The 22,913-nt window shown below is 44.1% G+C and overlaps 1 protein-coding gene across 10 annotated transcripts in view; it reads right to left on the reverse strand.

The window, feature by feature from the left end:
• LOC147117099 (sickle tail protein-like) overlaps window positions 1-22,913 on the reverse strand; it is a 702,547-nt gene that overhangs the window by 35,037 nt on the left and 644,597 nt on the right. For all 10 annotated transcript variants that reach the window (XM_085987756.1, XM_085987757.1, XM_085987755.1 and 7 more), the window contains one exon: window positions 732-862. In XM_085987756.1, coding sequence (XP_085843882.1) covers window positions 732-862 — 131 coding nt within the window. The remainder of the gene's footprint in view (window positions 1-731; window positions 863-22,913) is intronic.

Consider the following 22,913-nt stretch of genomic DNA (forward strand, 5'->3'; position numbering starts at 1 on the left):
GAGCATGATGCCATTAGCCCAATGTGAAAGCTATTTTCCCACTTACTTTTGCAATGATACTGTTTGCATAACAGGACAGCTAAAAGTAACATTTGAAGATTCAAAACATTCCACAATTCTTGACTGACTCTTTTCAATGCAAAGTGTACGAAAAATCGGAAGACAATACAAACAAGACCTGTCAACTGCACACATCAAATGAAGAAATAAGAAAACCAAGTGGTATTGCCCTAATATTTAAAATTCCGTGTCATTTTTGAGAATGACAACATTGACAATTTGCATTTATATAGTGCCTTTGACATATAAAAACATCCCAAGGCATTTCACAGAGGCATTACAAGGGGTGGCCAAAGGGTCAGATGTGTATTTTATGGAGTCTTAAAGGAGGGGAAGGAGGGTTAGGGATTCCAGAGCATGGCGCCTAAGAAGCTGAAGGCAAGACTACCAATGGTGGGGTGAAGGGAGGTGGTGATACACAAAAGATTGGAGTCAGAGGAACAGAGTACAAGGCAGATTGTCGGTCTGCAGGAGGTTACGGAGATGGGAAGCGGCAAGGTCAGGAAGGAATTGAAACACAAGGATGATCATTTTAAATTAGAGATGTTGGCGGGCCAGGAGCCAATGTAAGTCAGCAAAGGTTGGTGTGATAGACGAGCATCACTTCTTACCAAACCCTTTTTGTTAATACAAATTTAATTAAAAGTCAAATACATATTGAAGTACCTTACCTTTCAGACCTGCCAGAGATTCTCCCACATGACGCAGTGCAACTGCACCCTCCTCCACGTCCTTCAAAGTGACCATTTGCTGGGCTGACGAACTGTTCTTATTCAGGCCATCTATGGATTTTTCTAACCCACTGTAGACCAAAACACAACAAATTAGAACAGCACTCACTTGCTACACCTTTTCAACTCTTGACAATAAGACTCTCATTTTTCTACTTGTAGCTCATCTGAAGAATCTTCCCACTGCATGCAGCAAGTCAATGTTTTGAAGGGAGCGGCAGAAATCATGGTGTACTTATTTAGAATCTCCTAACATAAAACTACAAGGGTCCACACCTGAAACGTCAACTTGTCTGTTCTTTCCACAGATGCTGCCTGACCTTCTAGGTGTTTTTGGTTTAGGTTTCCTATATTACAACAGCGACTACACTTCAAAAAGTGCTTCATTGGCTGCAAAGCACTTTGGGACGTCCAGTGGTCGTGAAAGGCGCCATATAAATGCAAGTCTCTTTTTTTTCCAGCATCCGCAGTATTTTGCTGTTTGGGTAAAGAGACTGCCTGTTGTAGCACTAAAGTCATACTAGCCTGATGTTACCAGGTATCTCATCTCGAATTACCGCATGGGCATGGTACTAGAGGAGTTCCGGTGTCCATTAAACTGAACCGGAGTTAGCACCTTGGGGAAAGGAGGGAAGAAAATTCAAGGAGAGAAAGGAAAATCTTGGGGGTGGGGGGGGGGGGGGGAAAACTGACATTTTTCATATAACACTAGAGGGCAGCACCTGATCAGAAACAAATCCAAACTCAAGTGTCAGCTCCAATTTAACATAAATAAGCAATAGGCAAGGCAATGGAGCAGTCAAGCCCTGCTTGCAGAATCAACTTTAGTCATTTTCAGCTGTGTGAGGTGTCAGTTAAATTGACGCAGTAATTGGACGGAGTGGTCCTTCAGCCTCAGGAACATTTTTTCACACTCATTGGCCGAGTCTCACTATTGGCGGAAGTGGGCTCTGTTCACACCAGCCGCTGAGCTTTTCGGTCAAGTTCGATTCTGTAGTATTTACTACTATTCAGGTTGGTACTTAATAATGGTGGGTAGGTAACCAGTTCCTACCGAGAAGTTTATTTCTCTCCAGCGGTCATTCCATTTACTTTCTGTCAGCTTTAACAAAGCACCATGCCGCACATTTTCCTGTTACATTTAGGCAGCATTGATTTCTTCTGGAAAAGAAATGTTCTGTTTGCAAGCATGGTTGTTCTTCACATAAATCGGCCTCCAGCTTTCATGTCAGTTGAACTTGATTAGAATTCTGCTCAGTTAGGAACTGCTTCAAGCAAGGTTACAATTTGCTTCATTTAGTACACACCTGTTATTTTAGTTAACTACTGTGGGGGGTTTTGTTGAAAAGTATTTTTGTCCTCAACCTACTTTGAACTTATATATATATTTTTTTTTAAACAATGGAAAGGATTCCATAATTCTCTTTAAAAAGTGATTTTATGCAGTAATACATAGCACAGACGTAGACACCCTTGATTATCCAGCGAGAAGCTGAGCTTTACTGCTGAGATGCCGCCAGATTTGATCTCCGGTCTGTGCCGAGTCTGCTAATCTCAGCTAAGGCAGCAGCGAGGGCAAAACAATTGGCCTCATCTTGAGAATTTTCTCTCCTTATTGACTCATTGCTGTTGAACGCTGCTTGGATACAGCTACCAAGAAGCAGTTTGTGTTGATCCAGACATCAGAGAACCTGAGAGGTCATGGTTTACCTGAGGCAGTTGGGCTTTCTGAAGAGGCTGGTCCCTGGCCAGTTCAGTTTGTCCCTATTACTATTAAGGAAGAAGAAGGGTTTCAGACCAAGTTGTTGTCATTCTTGAGACAAGAAGGAAAGACTGTTGCTGATGTCAAAGGTCTGATTGTTCATATCCAGGGCCGAAAGACCTCTCAGTTGGTCAGTGCCATTAGTTCTCTGGTGGATAAATGCACCAATCTGCCCTTCGAGGCTCAGGGATACCGTAAGCTCCGTATGTTCTCAGGAGTGAGACCAACTCCCAGTGGGGAAGAGGAGTACGACGCCTGGGCTGAGCAGACCCTGCCTCTGCTAGAGGAATGGCAGTGCAGTGACAATGTGAAGAGGCAGAGAATAGTAGAAAGCCTTAAGGGTCCTGCTGCTGACATTGTAAGATTCTTAAAGGCGCAGAACACCTCTGCTACTTCCTTTGACTACATGCAGGCTCTAGAAACTGCCTTTGGAACTACTGAAACCATTTCAGATTTGATGGTCAGATTCAGAAGCACATTCCAGTGTGAGGGAGAGAAGCTGTCCAGTTATCTGCTGAGAATAGACAAACTGCTGCATTGTATGTTACGGAAAAGAGGGATTGACTTGCCTGAAATGAATCGGTTCCGCATTGAACAGGTTGTGCGAGGTGCATTGCTCGAAGACGTGACTGCTCTTCGCATACGCATGACCCATAAGTTGCGAGATCCACCTACCTTCACTGAGCTGCTAAGGGAAGTCAGAGAGGAGGAGGATATGCTTCAGGCCTGGAATGTAGCAAAGAGTGCTGTGATGTCCAAGCTTGTGACTCCTGTTACAGTTCCTACTCCTAAGGGTGATGTCAACCCTGAGATGGAACAGCTGAAGAAGGAAATAAATGTCATGAGAGCCGAGATGGCATATTTTCGGTCTAAGCCCAACACAGAAAGGGATGACGCACGGGTGCAAAAGGTTGAACACCCTGCGAAGTCTAACAGCAAAATGAATGATTCCTCTAAAGGATATCCCCATGAAGGAGATAGACCTGGAGTCTTTTGTTATAACTGTGGAAAGGATGGACATTTCAAGCGAGAATGTAGAGGTGAGGAAAATCTAAAAAAAAGTAAATGACCGTCTCATAAAACTTACCAAGAAGTCGGGAAACTACAAAGGGGCACAGTAACGGAACGGCCTGCTGTCCCTGTAGTTAAGACACGTTCCGCTAAGTGCAATAATAGACAAGGGGAGAAGAAGGTCATCGCAACAAAGGTTCTTGGAACAATAAAGTGGTTCAACATACGAAATGGCTATGGATTCATCAACAGGAATGATACAAAGGAAGATGTATTTGTACATCAGACTGTCATAAAGAAGAATAACCCACGGAAGTATCTACGCAGTGTTGGTGACGGTGAAACTGTGGAGTTTGATGTAGTGGAAGGTGAAAAGGGTGCAGAGGCGGCAAACGTCACTGGTCCAGGTGGAGTTCCAGTTCAAGGAAGCCGATATGCCGCGGACCGAAATCGTTGCCGTCGCTACAACCCTCGCCGCTGAGGGCCACCACGTAATTACCAACAGAACATTGACGCAGATGCTCTGTCTCGTCGCCCACACTACCAGAAACCAGAGTGGAAAGATGTTGCTTCAGCAGATGTGAAAGTAATGTGTCAGATGTCCGTGGTATCTGGACCAAAGAATTCATTTCATGCCCGAGAGATTGACCACTTGGGAGCGTCAATGCATGCTGTTCCCCAGGCATTTTGCAACCTTTCCAGTTTGGATGTACAAAACTTACCCATGTTGTGTTCATCTGAAATATCCAAAGTACAACAGGAGGATCCCTGTATTCATGAGGTGTTTTCAGCTCTCCGTCTGGGTGATATTACACAGATCGACAAATCAAAACATCCTGACTGTCGTCTGCTCCTAAGAGAGTGGGACCACTTGGAAATTAAAGAGGGAGTGTTGTGTAGAATCACTCACCCACCCACTAAACCATGTCATTCACAGTTGGTCCTGCCTGAAAAGTACAGGGAAATAGTGATGAAGTCTTTGCATGATGACGCAGGTCATCTGGGAGTAGATAAGACCTATGGGATGGTCAAGGACAGATTCTATTGGCCGCGTATGAAGTCTGCGGTTGAGGAGTTCTGCAAGTCCTGTGCACGTTGTGTCCAGAGAAAGACTTTACCTAAAAGAGTTGCTCCTCTGTTTCACATGCAAAGTGACTAGGAGTGCCAAGTGTAATGATAGCCCCTACGGTTCGATATGTTACCTCCCTTTATACATGGTTGGGAAGCATGCAACCACTTATGTGTAAAGTTCATTAGTCATGGGGACATGCCTATATTTGGTAGGGGGGGGGGGGGACATGCCTATATTTGGTTGGGGGGGGGGGACATGCCTATATTTGGTTGGGGGGGGGGGGGGGGGGAGTGTAATACCCACTGGAAATGTTATGTACGCTAAGTATGGTTATCAATCTTTAACTTAGACACTGTATTATCATTGTTATAAATCCCTGGGTTAAAGTTGTCATGTGAAGGTACGGCAAGAACTTTTAAGAACACAATGTGACTAAGAGCAGACTTTCCATAATTCTGCACCAGTATCAACTGTTGCAGACAGTGAGGCTGCGCTGTCTCCAGGCAGAAACCCCAGGAGGAAGGGGTGGAGTCGGGTTTTTCGAGCAGGAAAAGCTGGAGAGCGCGACTGGAAGAGAGGAGGGCAGGAGCTCTGAGAAGAGGGCTCAGGAGGCAAATGGCTGCCGCATCCCGTCCCGAGCTTCCAAACTCGGCCGCCGCCCTTCGTATTAGTAGCACTGCATCCTGAACTGGCTGGCTGCAAGTCACCAGTACCGGGGGATCGTCGTCTGAACCCAGATCTGCAAGGCAGAGGTCTGGGGAGAGCTGCTTGCCTCGTGCTGATGGGGAGCTACTTGGAAAAGCTGCAGAGAGGTAAAAGCTGCAGAGAGAGAGAGAGAGAGAGAGAGAGAGAGAGTCACCAACTCCAGCGGCTGCTGTGTGCTCTGCATCCAGAACTCAAAGTGGGATTCAGTGATCGTGAAGAGAATTCAACGAAGGGGTTCGGAGTCGTAAGTCTTGCAGACATTATACATACCATGAGCTCCAACTTAAGTGCGCCAACGAAAGAGTGCACTCGAATTTGGACACAGGGTCAGTCCTTTGAATCCGTGTAAATGGAGAATGTATGTTTATTATGTCTAGAGTCATTCTAATGTATGCAAATGTCTAATTTAGTTCATTGACCTGTAATCTTCTTATACTGTCTGATGTTAAAACTATAAAGTAAGATAGTTAGAATTAAGCCATTGTAGTAGTGATCTCCTTACTGGACTATAGAATACTGTCTACAACAGAGACCACATCTCTCATATATCTAAAGAACCGTGAAGGGGTTACACATGCAACAAGGGCACTACAGTAATCATGGGTGACTTTAATCTACATATAGATTGGCCAAACCAAATTAGCAATAATACTGTGGAGGATGAATTCCTGGAATGTGTACGAGATGTTTTTTTAGACCAGTACTTGAGGAGCCAACTAGGGAACAGGCTATCCTAGATTGGGTATTGTGCAATGAGAAAGGGTTTATTAATAATCTTGCTGTGCAGGTTCCTTCAGGGAAGAGTGACCATAACATGATAGAATTCTTCATTAAGATGGAAAGTGAAGAAGTCCAATCCGAAACTAGGGTCCTAAAGCTAAACAAAGGAAACTACGAAGGTATGAGGAGTGAGTTGGCTATGATAGATTTGGGAGCTTCATTAAAAGGCATGACGGTGAATAGGCAATGGCTAACATTTAAGGAACGAATGCATGAATTGCAACAGTTATACATTCCATTCTGGCGCAAAAACACAAAAGAAAAAGCGGCCTAACCATGGCTAACAAAAGAAATTAAGGATAGTATTAGATCCAAAGAGGAGTCATATAATGTTGCCAGAAAAAGTAGCAAGCATGAGGATTGGGAGCAGTTTAGAGCTCAGCAAAAAAGGACCAAGAGATTGATTAAGAGGGGAAAAATAGAGTATGGAGAGTAAACTTGCAAGGAGCATAAAAGTGGACTGTAAAAGCTTCTACAAGTATGTAAAAAGAAAAAGATTCGTGAAGACAAATGTTAGGTCCCTTACAGTCAGAAACGGGAGAATTTATAATGGGAAACAAGGAAATGGAAGAGCAATAAACAAATACTTTGGTTCTGTCTTCACGGAAGAGGACACAAATAACTTCCCAGAAATGCTATGGAACCAAGGGTCTAGTGAGAAGGAGCAATTAAAGGAAATTAGGATTAGTAAAAAAAAGTGCTGGAGAAATTAATGGGACGGAAAGCCGATAAATCCCCAGGGCCTGATAATCTGCATCCCAAAGTACTAAAAGAGGTAGCCATTGAAATAGTGGATGCATTGGTTGTCATCTTCCAAAATTCTATAGATTATGGAACAGTTCCTGCAGATTGGAGGGTGGTAAATGTAACCCCACTATGTAAAAAAGGAGAGAGAAAACAGGGAACTACAGACCTGTTAGCCTAACAGTAGTAGGGAAAATGCAAGAGTCTATTATAAAGGATGTGATAAAAGAACACTTAGAAAACATCAACGGGATTAGACAAAGTCAACATGGATTTATGAAAGGGATTTGTGTTTGACAAACCTACTGGAGTTTTTTGAGGATGTAACTGGTAGAATCGATAAGGGAGAACCAGTGGATGTGGTGTATTTGGATTTTCAGAAGGCCTTTGATAAAGTCCCACATTAGAGGTTAGTGTGCAAAATTAAAGCACGTGATTGGGGGTAATATATTGGCATGGATTGAAAATTGGTTAACAGACAGGAAACAGAGAGTAGGAATAAATGGGTCTTTTTCTGGTGGCAGGCGGTGACTAGTAGGGTACCGCAGGGATCAGTGCTTGGGCCCCAGCTATTCACAATATATATCAATGATTTGGATGAGGGAACCAAATGTAATATTTCCACGTTTGCTGACAACATGAAACTAGGTGGGATTGTGAGTTGTAAGGAGGATGCAAAGAGGCTTCAAGGCGATTTAGACAAGTTGAGTGAGTGGACAAATACATGGCAGATGCAGTATAACGTGGATAAATGTGAAGTTATCCACTACAGTAGAAAAAACAGAAAGGCAGAGTATTATTTAAATGGTGATAGATTGGGAAATGTTGATGTACAGAGGGACTTGGGTGTCCTTGTACACCAGTCACTGAAAGCAAACATGCAGGTGCAGCAAGCAGTTAGGAAGGCAAATGGTATGTTGGCCTTCATTGCAAGAGGATTTGAGTACAGGAGCAAGGATGTCTTACTACAGTTATACAGGGCCTTGGTGAGACCACACCTGGAGTACTGTGTACAGTTTTTGTCTCCTTACCTAAGAAAGGATATACTTGCCACAGAGGGAGTGCAGCAAAGGTTCACCAGACTGATTCCTGGGAGGACTGTCCTATGAGGAGAGATTGGGTCGACTAGGTCTGTATTCACTAGAGTTTAGAAGGATGAGAGGGGATCTCATTGAAACGTATAAAATTCTGACAGGGCTAGACAGACTGGATGCAGGATGTTTCCCCTGGCTGGGGGTCTAGAACGAGGGGTCACAGTCTCAGGATACAGGGTAGGACATTTAGGAGTGAGATGAGGAGCACTTTCTTCACTCAGAATGGTGAACCTGTGGAATTCTCTAACACAGAAGGCGGAATATATTTAAGAAGGAGATAGATAGATTTCTAGACACTAAAGGCATCAAGGGGTATGGGGAGAGAGGGGGAACATGGTATTGAGATAGGGGATCAGCCATGATCGTATTGAATGGCGGAGCAGGCTCGAAGGGCCTACTCCTGCTCCTATTTTTCTATGTTTCTATGTATGGGTCCACCCACCACTGCCACCCTGGCAATGGTGGGTGGTCCCATACCACAGCAAGGAGTCAATAAGGAGAGAAAATCGACAAGAGTAAAAAGTATCGTTCATTTGCACTTTGATAGGTTTGTGTTAATTTTTTATCAGCAAAACACACTGGTTTCTGCAGGGATAAGAACAGTCCCTTTCAGCTCAAATATTTATTATTCATGTGCTTGACTGCTTTGGATATGCAACAAGATCTGTTCAAGCGCAGAGAGCACCAAATGGTTTGCCCACACAGCAGCTTTAACAATTAAAGTGACAAACGGAGGCCATTTCAAGGTTGTTACTAAATCTGCCCTCAACTCTGCTTAGAAACCAGGATTTTGTGAGGAGAGAGGGAGGTACAATGACAGCAGAAGGGTTTTCATTGATATTTTGTACTTATTCCATCTGACGGAATAAATAAATGCAAACCGTTGAAGAATTGCAAATGAGGTGTATGTGCTATAAATGGACTCTGCTGTATAACAAAATTGGGGATTCTGAAAGCAAATTCTGAAAAAAAGCGTTATTGAGCAAAGTATCAAGGCAAGCCAACAAAAAAAAACACACCCACTTGTGTTGACATGGAAACTAGTCACTGAACTAAGCCCTCGTGTTCCTGGCAGCCGGAGCTTATTTTGGCACACACCAGATTTCCCAAACTAGATGCCTTAACATGAGCTTATGCAAAACTATTTATGCAAAAGTAAGACATTGGCCACATGTGAAGGAGAGGCCAGAACAATTTGCTCCATGTCGCCACTAAATTCAAAACGGCCCAGGAACAAACTGACATTTTTGACTCCGTGGACATTAAATACTGCCAAAGTGACAAATCTTGCAACCTACACCACTGATTTAATACAGACAGTTACATAAATCCCAGTAATATGGATTTTTCAAACCAAGAGGATAGAAATTGGTTACTGTTGCACCCGTTTTCTGGTTGAATAAACCGGGGCAAATATGACCAATTTCGCAGGGCTATGCTCTGCGCCCCAACACCTGTAAAGCATCCAATGCCATATTGCTCTTTGACAACTTTCAGGCAACCGGGGGCGGCTGTCAGAAGCAGCCATTAGGCCCCTTTTGTTTACTAATGAGGGGGCCTAATGTCAGTGTTAGGAATTCCTATTTAGGTTTCCCCTCCGAGAAATAGGGCTACCTGTTCCTAGGCCGCATCCACGCCCGGAAAACCTGAGCAGGCCTCAGGTCTGCTCCACTCAGGTTTTCCACGGATGCAGCCTAGAAACTTGTCCGCCACCGAAAAGGCAGGTTTAAAGTTTTTCAATCATGTGGAGCCGAGATGACGAGGAATGCCCCCTCCTAGCTCCAGAATGCTCCTCAGCGGCTAATGGAGGCGACCAGTCCCCCCTCTCGCTCCTTTGCCCGAGAGCCACTGCTGGTGAGGCAAGCAGCCCAAAATTCATCTGCTGCAATTGGGTGAGCTGCCGATGGAGGTGCGACAGGTGCCGGCAGCAATATTACTGAAATGAGGCCCAAAGAACCAATTGCAGGTCTGCCTCAGGCCTCCCGGCTGGTGCGCGCTCTGCCTGCGCAGCACCGATTTTGGGCCTGAAAATGGGGCCCAGTCCAATTTCTACCCCACAGTCTTACCATACATAAAAATGGTACGACAGAAAATATTCCTGTTCCATAAAAAGTTTTAGATACGATGACTAAAGCATTAGAGTCTGCCAAGATTAGCAGCACTTTATACTCAAAGCTGTTACTTAATTGGGAAGCAATCCATCCAAGTCTATGCAATTTTCTGGGAAAAGTATGAATGAATCAGTAGAAAATAACGTCATTCGGAATGCTGCTTAGATTAGAAGATTCCCAGGGTAATTCATAAACTGTCAAACTACAGAACAAATGATCTGATTGAAGAACATGAATATACCTTTTACAATATACTGTACAAGATTATTACAGATGAGAAAGGCCATTCGGCCCATTTTAATACATCCATTCCGTGAGATCCTAGCGTGCCCCCATTGTAGCATCTAATTTTTTTTTTTAATTATTGCCAGGTGACAGAGATCCAAAAGAGCTGGGAATGTCAGAGCTGTGTGGACATTAAGACCCAGACAGTCACAAGGGTGTGGCACAGGCATATCCTCCAATTAGCTTGGAGCCAAATTATAAATCTAGGTTAGGGGATTCGGTTAATCCCCCACATGGGTGTACTGGTCCTCAGGGCAGTGCCTCTAGAATCCCTTCAGACAGCCCAATTGTAAGTGCACTTCTGTGACTGCTTGCTTACTGTTCCATAGTTCATGCTGACTTAATAAATGATCTTAAATATACATACATCATGACTATCTGGGTCTCAAAGCCGCCAGGGTAAGTTGCCGACAGACAGGATCGAGGGCCAGAAGAGGCCCAAGTTCATTATAATCTTTTTTTGAAGAAAGATTTTCTTGCGGGCCAGGAGGAGCAGTAGAATCCTTGGGCTTTCCCGGCTTCCCTTCCCAATCCCGTGACCACAAGCGACTTGGCCCCAGCCCCTCTTCATTTTCCTGGTCAGAGACCGTTTCAGTCGGTCCCTGTCAGCGGCCTGCTGCCACACAATTTCCCGCTCAACAGCCATCATGTCATTCCCGACGGCTTCGGGCAGGAGTCAGCAACACCCGACGCAAAGTAAGGACCAGGAGTTAAAATGACCCGATCCCCACGCTGGCACTCTCATGGGCACTTCCCCCCTCCCGCTCCGGGCCCCACCCACCTCATCCCCACCCCAGGTTAAAACTGGAGCTTGGGTGCCTGAAACAGTCAAGTGTTCCATTCCTTTGCATTGAGATCTCCTGCTCTGATCAGCATAAAAACACAGACAACAAAATCTATAACTAGGAGTGCCATTAAAAAAGGCAGGTTACGGTACATTAACAGGTTAAAAGGTAACTCAATCTAATTATTTTCAAGCTTCATGGCCACTGCTCAATTCGCATTTGAATTACACTGGAGCCTCGCTAGATGATCGTACTTGGAAGCCTGCCAATGAGGGGACCTTATAACAAGTAGCTGAACTGGTAATTACAGCATCTTAGTTTTACATGTAAATACTACTTATTTTTAAATAGAGATATCAATATCAACAGAAAATAATGGAATTGAACAATGCACCAGAATACAGTAATGTCAAAAGTTTAGACAAATTGCCTTGACATTTAACTGGATTATTCTTAACAAGTGACCTACTCGAAGTGGTGACATTGATTTTGATAGTGCTGTCTATAGAACTGAGAGACGGTATAGTGCTGCAATGCAGGTTGAATTATTCACGCTGCTTGGTTCCTAATCTTTTGCATGTTGCTACAGGAAGTGCTGAGTACAGGTCTCTCCACAAAAGGGGTGGGGAAGAGAATTGCCCTTACAGGCAGCATCATTTTATTACACCTCCTTTGATCAGCACTAAGAGGTACTCGCCAAGGACAAGTATCAAAATGATGCTGTCCGCTAGCCACCAGGTTAAGTCTTCATATAGTATGTCCTATTGAAAGAATTTGGACAGTGGGAAGGAGTGGGTCACCGTGCTGTCAACTTGCATGTTGTCACAAGATTGCTAGCAGCCAAGTGATAAAAAAGGGCAAAATCCCAAGTCTCACAACATAATGCCTGAGGATTTTGAAACTTCTTTAAGTTTGGACTTCCAGACATGCTCAATTTACCATCTCAGTCCAGCTATTTGAAATCATAACCCAGCTTGTGTACTGCACTGAGGAGACCTTTTTTTTAAGTCTGTATATACATTAGTTTGAGAAAAGGCAAGAATCACAAGTTTAACTGGGTTCCTTCCTCATTCATACAAAAGCAAAATACTGCAGATGCTGGAAATCTGAAACAAAAACAGAAAATGCTGGAAATATTCAGCAGGTCAGGCAGCATCTGTGGAGAGAGAAACAGAGTTAATGTTTCAGGTCGATGACCCTTCGTCAGAACTCAGTTCTTACCAAGGGCCATCGACCTGAAACTTAGGGCTAGATTTTCGGGGAGCCGTCAGGCGGGGTTTCAGGCGTATGGGTTGGGGGGGGGGGGGGGGGGGGGGGGGGGGAGGGGAGAAAATCCCGACTTTGGGGGTCCCGACACCATCCCACCCCACAAGTTTCAGGGGCGGCGGGTACCTGCCCCGCACTGGGACCCGCCGAAACCAGGCAGGAAGGGATTAGTGCCAATTAACTGTAGTTAACAGGCAGTTTTTAGCCTAATCCCCATTTTGAGGGGTTTCGTGTGGGTTTCCCGACGGCTCCAAACCACGCCAGGTTAGAGCAGCGGGCCGTCGGGTTGAATGAGTTGGAGGGGTCGCGATGTCGGCGCTCAGGTGAGTGATGGGTGCATGAGTGTAAAGGTAAGTGTATTTGGTGTGTCTAAACTTTTACTTCCCTTTACTTACCTTAACAGCCTTTCTTCCTGTAGCCGTCGGGAGCGCAGCACTCAGCCGGAACTGAAAGCTGAACTGCCTGCAATCTGTCAAAAGTGACAGCCTTCAGCTTTTAGTGCTGCTGAGATTTCTAAATGAGTCTGCGCAGAAGGACTCATCTTAGAAATCAGAGTGTCAGTGTTTGACAGCTTCAAACAACTGTGAAACACTGATAGTTCATCCGTCAGAAATCTTGACAGATGAAATTTCAGTCTGTGATGTCACCTGTTGCCGGGTGGCCCTTAATTGGCCTGCTGAGCCCGCTGGGCGGGCTCAACAAGGTCAATCAAGGGAAAATCGCACGGATTGGCCGGACGTCGAAGTCGGCGGGTCAGAAACCCGAAAGGGGAAGTCCCGCCTTCTTCCCCGACAGGTTCGACAAAAATCAACCCCTTTAACTCGGTTTCTCTCTCCACAGATGCTGACTGACCTGCTGAGTATTTCCAGCATTTTCTGTTTTTGTTCCTTCCTCATTCATGTTGTCATATCTTTGGATATGCCTTTTGCAATCTTGACTCCTTCTGACTTTTTTTTTCCATAACAAGGATACTTTTCAGCCCGGACTCCCATTAATGTCCTCCACTTGAATGCTCTTCTGCTCCAAGTCTCACTGATGTCTAACTCAATGTTTTTAAACCTCAAATCCTCCTCGTCTCTTTGATCTGCAGCCTTGACTCCAACTGATGTTTATGTCCTGATTCCAGCTGTCCTCCTCAACTCAAATACTCGATGTGATGAGAAAGCTTTTTTACTTCAGGAGCATTCATCCGGCATGTGATTTGCATTGGGATATTATTCAAACAATTGCAAATGTCAAAATAGTATTAATGTCCTCTAGTTTAAAAAACAAGGCAAGCCTTGGCCTACTCACATGTGGGAATAGAGAATGGGGAGAAAATGGGCGGGGGCGGGGGGCGGAAGCCAAAATGGAATTGCAACTGAATTCAGTAGCCTCAATTCCCACTGGTGTCCTCAGTCTGAATTCCCTGCAGCCTTGACTCCCACTGGCTTCCCTTCCAAGTAAAAACTCCAAGTTGCAAGCCACAAGCTACATGCTGAATTCTGAGATGCGGAAGAGTATCAGAACTGGGAGAAAAGAAAACATTTCAAAGTAACTGATCTTTTGTCCTCGAGTTAAATAAAACTGAGACACTAGGGTATCTAAGATTTGGGAAAACGGATGCTTCCATTACAATGTTTGTCACGGTTGCTGCATGCAGGAAATTCCTTTGAATCATTGCTAGTTTGGAAACACTGAACTCAAAAAAAGCTGGTAAACTTTTTGGGATCTTTAAAATATTTAAGAAAAACCCTCCCAGGTATCTCAACTCTACTGCTCAGTGTGATGCAGAAACAGATCAGGAAGCTTTGATTTTCACTGAATTAGCAAACCATAGCTGGAACAACTGTGGAGCACTTTAACTGGCTTCAGTGCCACAGAGGCAGAGTTTCCGCTCCGGATTGCTATACGTCTGCTGGAATGTGTGTGTTGGGGGGTGGGTGAGGGCAGGATTGGATGCAGTGACGCCTCCTAAAAGTACAATAGCATGCCAGCACTCAGTCTAGAGTTCATGTGCAAAGAATGGCTACTTGGGTGAACTGCTAGCACTGGAAGACTCAACCCTCAGCAAGAATCGGTTGGGGGAATAGAGAATGGGGAGTAAATTGGGAATTGGGAGCGGAGGGGGGGGGGGGAAAAGAGAGGAGAGAGTCAAAATTGAATTTTAACTACATAAAGAAACTTCTACAAGAACTAAGGCAGAAAGATTAAATCGGATCAATGGAGTGCAAAGATACCATGTAATTATAGTTTCTCAGGTACACGCAGCATCACAAAGAAACCGAACGAGCCAGGACTGCATGACTCAACAGAGACAGTGAGGGTGAGAAGATTGCTGATGGGAATTTCAAACTTAGCAGCTCACTTCAAAGCGAGATGAAACAAAACCAACTTTGAGAACAAAGAGTCTGGGAAGTCTCCCGAACCTCCCACATATAACCCACTGAAAGAAATGCTGCCCCTCCCCTCAACTCCTCAGTGAGATTCAGCTTTGGCTATGAACAGCATCAACATTAGTATTTCTGAAGTTCCATCTAGATCCTGCCTCATCCCACGGCATGTCTAGGTCATTTTTGTTGGTTTTGGAACAGTCTAATAAATAATCCAGCAGCTTTCTGGAAAGATGAGTGTTCACACATGGGACAATTAAATGACTAAGGATACACAATGGAACAAAAGCAAACTCCGCACTTGCTTAAAAACTATTAATCTCCAACATCTTTCAGTTCTGACGAAAGGTCATCGATCTGAAACTTTTACTCTGTCTCTCTCTCTCTCCACAGATGCTGCCTGACCTGCTGAGTGCCTTTTAGCATTTTGTGTTAAAATGGTTGTGAGATATATGATGAACTCCCAACATAAAATTGCTTCCCGTCTGCTAACCATAGTGCTGATTCCCTTGTGCTGCTTTACAAGTGACTTGGGAACAATCTCAGGCCCAGTTTTTATGTAACGTCTAACCACTAATGTGCAGGGTTTTGTAAAGGGAGGGCCTGAGCATGCTTTCATATCTGGTCAGCTCCGGTATAGCATCATGGTCAACACATTGTGAAGAGACTGGTCAATTGCATTAATACCAAGAGTGTGGGGTTTTTTTTGAGGCTGCTAGACTGGTGCCAGTAATGAGATAGCTGTGTGTGACCAGGGGAAGTGAGACAGACACAAGTGCTCCAGTTTTGTTCAAAATCAAAGTACCAATACACATGCTTTGAGCATGACTGAACAGGCGCAGTGGTGTTTTAAGCTCCCAACAAAACACAGGACATTATGTACGACCAAATAGGCACGTGGATTACCCACAGGAAATCCCATAATCGGCCAAACAAAATTGACATTCAGGAGATAATCTGAACAGGGAAAAAATGGTTTGGGGTTTGACAAATGCTAAATAATGTTTGCATTTTGATAAACTATTGGAAAACTGATTTTGAAACTAAAACTTCTTTGTATTCCATGATGTACAATGTCTCGCAATGCTGATGCTGACCAGCTGATTCTCCCCCCCACCCAAAAAAAGGCAGACATTTAGATTGATTCATTTAATTACCCGGGAGAGTTCAAAAGCAGCAGGAGCAGAGCGAGCGCGCCAAAACCCAGGAGAGTTCAAAAGCAGCGGGAGCAGAGCGAGCGCGCTAAAACCCGGGAGAGTTCAAAAGCAGTGGGAGCAGAGCGAAAGCGCCAAAACCCGGGAGAGTTCAAAAGCAGTGGGAGCAGAGCGAGCGCGCTAAAACCCGGGAGAGTTCAAAAGCAGCGGGAGCAGAGCGAGCGCGCTAAAACCCGGGAAAGTTCAAAAACAGCGGGAGCAGAGCGAGAGCACCAAAACCCGGGAGTGTTCAAAAGCAGCGGGAGCAGAACGAGAGCGTCAAAACCCGGGAGAGTTCAAAAGCAGCGGGAGCAGAGCGAGAGCACCAAAACCCGGGAGAGTTCAAAAACAGCGGGAGCAGAGCGAGAGCGCCAAAACCTGGGAGAGTTCGGGAGCAGCGGGAGACGCCGAGATGCAAAGGACTGGTGAGTGTAAAGAAGTAAAAAGTAATCGAAGTGTGACGTCACCAGAAAGCAGGTTAAGTGATTGGTTGGTGAGTATTTCTCTATTTCTCACTTTTTTCCCCCAAACTTGAGCATCTAAATTTAAGTGCCTTGGTGTAGATTAAAAGATATGAGTGTTCCAAATTTTAAAACTAATTAATTCATTGAGATGGGAGACCAGGCAATGTGTTGTTGTTGTTGCTCGTGGACACCATTGAGGTCCAAGGCGACCACATCTGCAGCAAATGTTGGCTGCTCGAGGAACTTCAGCTCAGAGTTGATGAGCTGGAGTCCGAGCTTCAGACACTGCAACACGTTAAGGAGGGAGAGCGTTACCTGGACACTATTTTCCAGGAGGCAGTCACACCCACTAGAGTAATTACTTCCAATTTGGCCCATGATCAGGGACAGGAGGGTGTGACTACAAGTGAGGCAGGTATTGGGATCCAGGAGGTAGTGGTGGAGGAGCCTCAGCCCTGCCAAGTCAAACAGGTACGAGATTCTTGCTCCCTGTGTGGACAAGGCACCGTAGTACAGGGAGCAAAAAGAAATGTAGTGATTGGGGACAGTATAGTGAGGGGGATAGATACTGTTCTCTGCAGCCGAGAGCGTGAGTCCCAAAGGCTGTGTTGCCTGCCCGGTGCCAGGGTTAAGGACATTTCCTCTGGGCTGGAGAAAAACTTGGAGTGGGAGGGGGAAGATCCAGTGTCATGGTCTACGTAAGTACCAATGACATAGGTAGGACAAAGAAAGAGGTTCTGCTGAGAGAGTATGAGCAGCTAGGGGCTAAATTAAAAAGCAGAACCACAAAGGTAATAATCTCTGGATTACTACCCGAGCCACGAGCGAATTTGCATAGGGTAAATAAGATCAGAGAAATGAACGAGTGGCTCAAAGATTGGTGTGGGAGAAATGGGTTTTGATTTGTGGGGCACTGGCACCGGTACTGGGATAAGAGGGAGATGTTCTGTTTGGACGGGCTTCACTTGAACCATGCTGGGGCTAGAGTCCTGGCAAATTGAATAACTAGGGCTGTAGAGAGGACTTTAAACTAAATAGTGGGGGGGAGGATGCAGGTGAGCGGGAAAATAAAAAGTCAATGAGAAATGAGAAAGCAATAGAACAGGCTAGAGATGGGGGGAATAATAACCAGAGTGTGACAGGAAGGGACAGAATGTTTAAAAATAAGAGTGTAACAGGAAAAAAAGGCCAAACAAGGGAAAATAGTAAAAAGACAAAGTTAGAAGCTCTATATCTGAATGCACGCAGCATTCGTAACAAGATAAATGAGTTGACGGCACAAATAGATACAAATGGGTATGATCTGATCACCATTACAGAGACGTGGTTGCAAGGCGACCAGGGCTGGGAACTGAATATTCCAGGGTATATGATAATTCGGAAGGATAGAAAGGAAGGAAAGGGAGGTGGGGTGGCTTTGTTGGTAAAAGATGGGATCAGTGCAGTGGTGAGAAGTGATATTGGCTCAGAAGATCAAGATGTAGAATTGGTTTGGGTGGAGATAAAATCAAGGGGAAAAAGTCTCTGGTGGGCGTAGTCTACAAGCCCCCGAACAGTAGCAACGCTGTTGGACAGAGTATAAATCAACAAATAATGGAGGCCTATAAAAAAGCTACGGTAATAATCATGGGTGACTTTAATCTCCATATTGATTGGACAAATCAAATTGGCCATGGTAGCCTGGAGGAGGAGTTCATAGAGTGCATCCGGGATGTTTTCCTAAAACAGTATGTAATGGAACCAACCAGGGAGCAGGCTATTTTGGATCTGGTACTATATAATGAGACAGAATTAATAAATGATCTCATAGTAAAGGATTCTCTAGGAAAGAGTGATCATAGCATGGCTGAATTTCAAATTCAGTTGGAGGGTGAGAAAGTTGTGTCCCAAACCAGTATCCTGATCTTAAACAAAGGTAATTATAATGGCATGAGGGCAGAACTGGCTAAAGTGGACTGGAAAAACAAATTAAAGGGTAAGAAAGTTGAAATGCAGTGGTGGACATTTAAGGAGATATTTCATAACTCTCAACAAAAATATATTCCAGTGAAAAAGAAAGATTTTAAGAGAAGGGGGCACACCATCAGTGGCTAACTAAGGAAGTAAAGGATGTATCAAATTGAAAATGAAGGCATACAATGTTGCCAAGATTGGAGGGAGACCAGAGGATTGGGAAATTTTTAAAAATCAGCAAAGGATGACTAAAAAGAGAGATGATGAATTATGAGTAAGCTGGCAAGAAACATTAAAACAGATAGTAAGAGCTTCTACAGGTATATAAAAAGGAAGAGGATAGCTAAAGTAAATGTTGGTCTTAGAAGATGAGACTGGGGAATTAATAACGGGGAACTGGCAGCGACTCTGAACAAATATTTTGCATCTGTCTTCACTGTAGAAGACACTAACAACATCCCAATAATGGATAATCAAGGGGCCACAGGGAGTGGGGAAACTAAAGACAATCACTATCACCAAGGAAATAGTACTCAGTAAAATAATGGGACTAAAAGACGACAAGTCCCCTAGACCAGATGGCCTGCATCCCAGGGTCTTAAAAGAAGTGGCTGCAGAGATAGTGGATGCATTGGTTGCAATATACCAAAATTCCCTGGACTCTGGAGAGGTCCCAGCGGATTGGAAAACCGCAAATGTAACACCCCTATTTAAGAAAGGAGGGAGGCTGAAAGCAGGAAACTATAGACCAGTTAGCCTAACATCTGTCGTTGGGAAAATGCTGGAGTCCATCATTAAGGAAGCAGTAGCAGGGCATTTAGAAAAACATACTGCAGTCAAACAGAGTCAGCATGGTTTTAGGAAAGGGAAATCATGTTTAACAAATTTGCTGGAGTTCTTTGAGGCTGTAACAAGCAGGGTGGACAAGGGTGAGCCAGTGGATGTAGTGTATTTGGATTTCCAGAAGGCATTCGATAAGGTGCCACATAAAAGGTTACTGCATAAGATAAGAGCTCACGGAGTTGGGGGTAATATATTAGCATGGATAGAAAATTGGCTAATTAACAGAAAGCAGAGAGCCGGGATAAACAGGTCATTTTCTGGTTGGCAAATGCTAACTTGTGGGGTGCCACAAGGATCAGTGCTGGGGCCCCAACTATTTACAAGCTACATTAATGACTTGGATGAAGGGATCAAGTGTAATGTAGCCAAGTTTGCAGATGATACAAAGATGGGTGGGAAAGCAACTTGTGCAGAGGACTCAAAGAATCTGCAAAGGGATATAGACAGGCTAGGTGAGTGGGCAAACATTTGGCAGATGGAGTATAATGTGGGAAAGTGCAAGGTTATCCACTTTGGCAGGAAAAATAAAAAAGCAAACTATTATTTATATGGAGAGAGATTACAAAATGCTACAGTTCAGAGGGACCTGGGGGTCCTGATGCATGAAACACAAAAAGTTAGCATGCAGGTACAGCAAGTAATCAAAAAGGCAAATGGAATGTTGGCCTTCATTGCAAGGGGGTTGGAGTATAAAAGCAGGGAAGTCCTACTACAACTGTACAGGGTATTGGTGAGTCCACACCTTGAGTACTGCGTACAGATTTGGTCTCCTTATTTAAGGAAGGATATACTTGCATTGGAGGCAGTTCAGAGATGATTCACTAGGTTAATTCCAGAGATGAGGGGTTTGATTTATGAGGAAAGGTTGAACAGGCTGGGCCGATACTCATTGGAATTTAGAAGAATGAGAGGTGATCTTATCGAAACATAAGAACATAAGAAATAGGAGCAGGAGTAGGCCAATCGGCCCCTCGAGCCTGCTCCGCCATTCAATAAGATCATGGCTGATCTGATCCTAACCGCCAATCCACTATCACAGAACCATCTCCTGAATCTAACAGAATTAGACACACGAAATAGGAGCAGGATCAGGCTACACGGCCCCTGGGCCCGCTCCGCTACCCACAGGGCCATGACCGATCCGAACCTAGACTCATGTCCAAATTCCTGCCCGCTCCCCGTAACCCTTTACTTCTAGGAAACTGTCTATTTCTGTTTTAAATTTATGTAATGATATAGCTTCTACAGCTTTTTGGGGCAGCATATTCCATGGACCTACCACCCTCTGAGTGAAGTAGTTCCTCCTCATCTCAGTTTTGAAAGAGCAGCCCCTTATTCTAAGACTATGCCCCCTAGTTCTAGTTTCACCCATCATCGGAAACATCTTCCCCGCATCCACCCGATCCAACCCCTTCACAATCTTATATGTTTCAATAAGATCGCCTCTCATTCTTCTGAACTCCAATGAGTAGAGTCCCAATCTACTCAACCTCTCCTCATATGTCCATCCCCTCATCCCCGGGATTAACCGAGTGAACCTTCTTTGTACTGACTCGAGAGCAAGTATGTCCTTTCTTAAGTATGGACACCAAAACTGTATGCAGTATTCCAGGTGCGGTCTCACCAATACCTTGTACAACTGAAGCAATACCTCCCTATTTTTATATTCTATCCCCCTAGCAATGAAAGCCAACATTCCATTGGCCTTCTTAATCACTTGCTGCACCTGCATACTAACCTTTTGAGTTTCGTGCACCAGGACCCCCAGATCCCTTTGTACTTCAGTACTTTCCAGTTTCTTGCCATTAAGATAATAACTTGCTCTACGATTTTTCCTGCCAAAGTGCATAACCTCACACTTTCCAGTATTGTATTCCATCTGCCAAATCTCTGCCCACTTACTTAGCCTGTCTATGTCCCCTTGCAGGTTTTTTATGTCCTCCTCACTCACTACTTTCCCTCCCATCTTAGTATCATCTGCAAACTTTGATATGTTACACTTGGTCCCCTCCTCCAAATCGTTAATATAGATTGTAAAGAGTTGGGGACCGAGCATTGACCCCTGCGGAACACCACTAGTTACTGATTGCCAGTCTGAGAATGAACCATTTATCCCAACTCTCTGCCTTCTGTTAGATAGCCAATCCTCTATCCATGCCAGAATATTACCCCCAATCCCGTGATTTTTTATCTTAAGCAATAATCTTTTGTGTGGCACCTTGTCAAATGCCTTTTGGAAGTCTAAATACACTACGTCCACTGGTTCCCCTTTATCCACCCTATACGTTACTTCCTCAAAGAACTCCAGCAAATTTGTCAAACATGACTTCCCCTTCATAAAACCATGCTGACTTTGTCCTATTAAATTATGATTATACAAATGTCCTGTTACTGTCTCGTTAATAATGGACTCCAAAATTTTACCTACCACAGATGTTAGGCTAACCGGTCTATAGTTTCCAGCCTTCTGTCTACTGCCCTTTTTAAATAAGGGTGTTACATTTGCAGTTTTCCAGTCTGCCGGGACCTTTGCCGAGTCCAGGGAGTTTTGGAAAATTATTACCAATGCATCCACAATCCCTACCGCCACTTCCCTCAAGACCCTAGGATGTAAGCCATCAGGTCCAGGTGATTTATCCGCCTTGAGTCCCATTATTTTACCGAGTACCACTTCCTTAGTGATTTTGATCATGTTTAGCTCCTCCCCCCCTTTAGCCCCCTGTTTGTCCAGTGTTGGGATATTCTTAGTGTCTTCTACTGTAAAGACTGATGTAAAATATTCATTCAGTGTTTTTGCCATCTCCATATTTCCCACCATTAATTTCCCGGTCTCATCCTCTAAGGGACCAACATTTACTTTAGCCACCCTTTTTCTTTTTATATTTTTTGCTAATTTACTTTCATAATCTATCTTCCCTTTCTTAATCAATCTTTTTGTTATTTTTTGCTGTCTTTTAAAGTTTTCCCAATCCTCTATCCTCCCACTAGATTTGGCTACCTTATATGCCCTTGTTTTTAGTCGAATACTATCCTTAATTTCTTTACTTAGCCACGGATGGCTGTCTTTTCTTTTACACCCTTTTCTTCTCAGTGGAATATATTTTTTTTGGAAGTTGTAAAATAACTCCTTAAATGTACACCACTGATCATGTATCGTCTTACCCTTTATAATCTATTTTCCCAATCCACTCTACTCAATTCCGCTCTCATACCTTCATAGTCTCCTTTATTCAAGCTTAGCATGCTTGTTTGAGATCCAACCTTCTCACCCTCTAATTGAATATGGAATTCAACCATGTTATGGTCACTCATTCCAAGGGGATCCTTTACTAGGACATTTTTAATTAATCCCGTCTCGTTACACAGGACCAGATCTAAGGTTGCTTGCCCCCTGGTCGGTTCAGTTACATACTGCTCAAGAAACCCATCCCTAATACACTCAATGAACTCATCCTCAAGGCAGCCCTGCCCAATTTGATTTGTCCAATTAATATGATAGTTAAAATCCCCCATAATTATAGATGTTCCCTTATTACAAGCCTCAACTATTTCCTGATTGATACTCAGTCCAACAGAGTTGCCACTGTTCGGAGGCCTATAGACTATGCCCACTAGTGTTTTTTTCCCCTTATTATTCCTTACCTCCACCCAAACTGTTTCATTATCCAGATCTTTTGACCCA

Source organism: Somniosus microcephalus, chromosome 5 (assembly GCF_052327205.1).
Source record: "Somniosus microcephalus isolate GS21.2 chromosome 5, FLI_Smic_1.0, whole genome shotgun sequence".
Taxonomy (NCBI): Eukaryota; Metazoa; Chordata; class Chondrichthyes; order Squaliformes; family Somniosidae; genus Somniosus; species Somniosus microcephalus.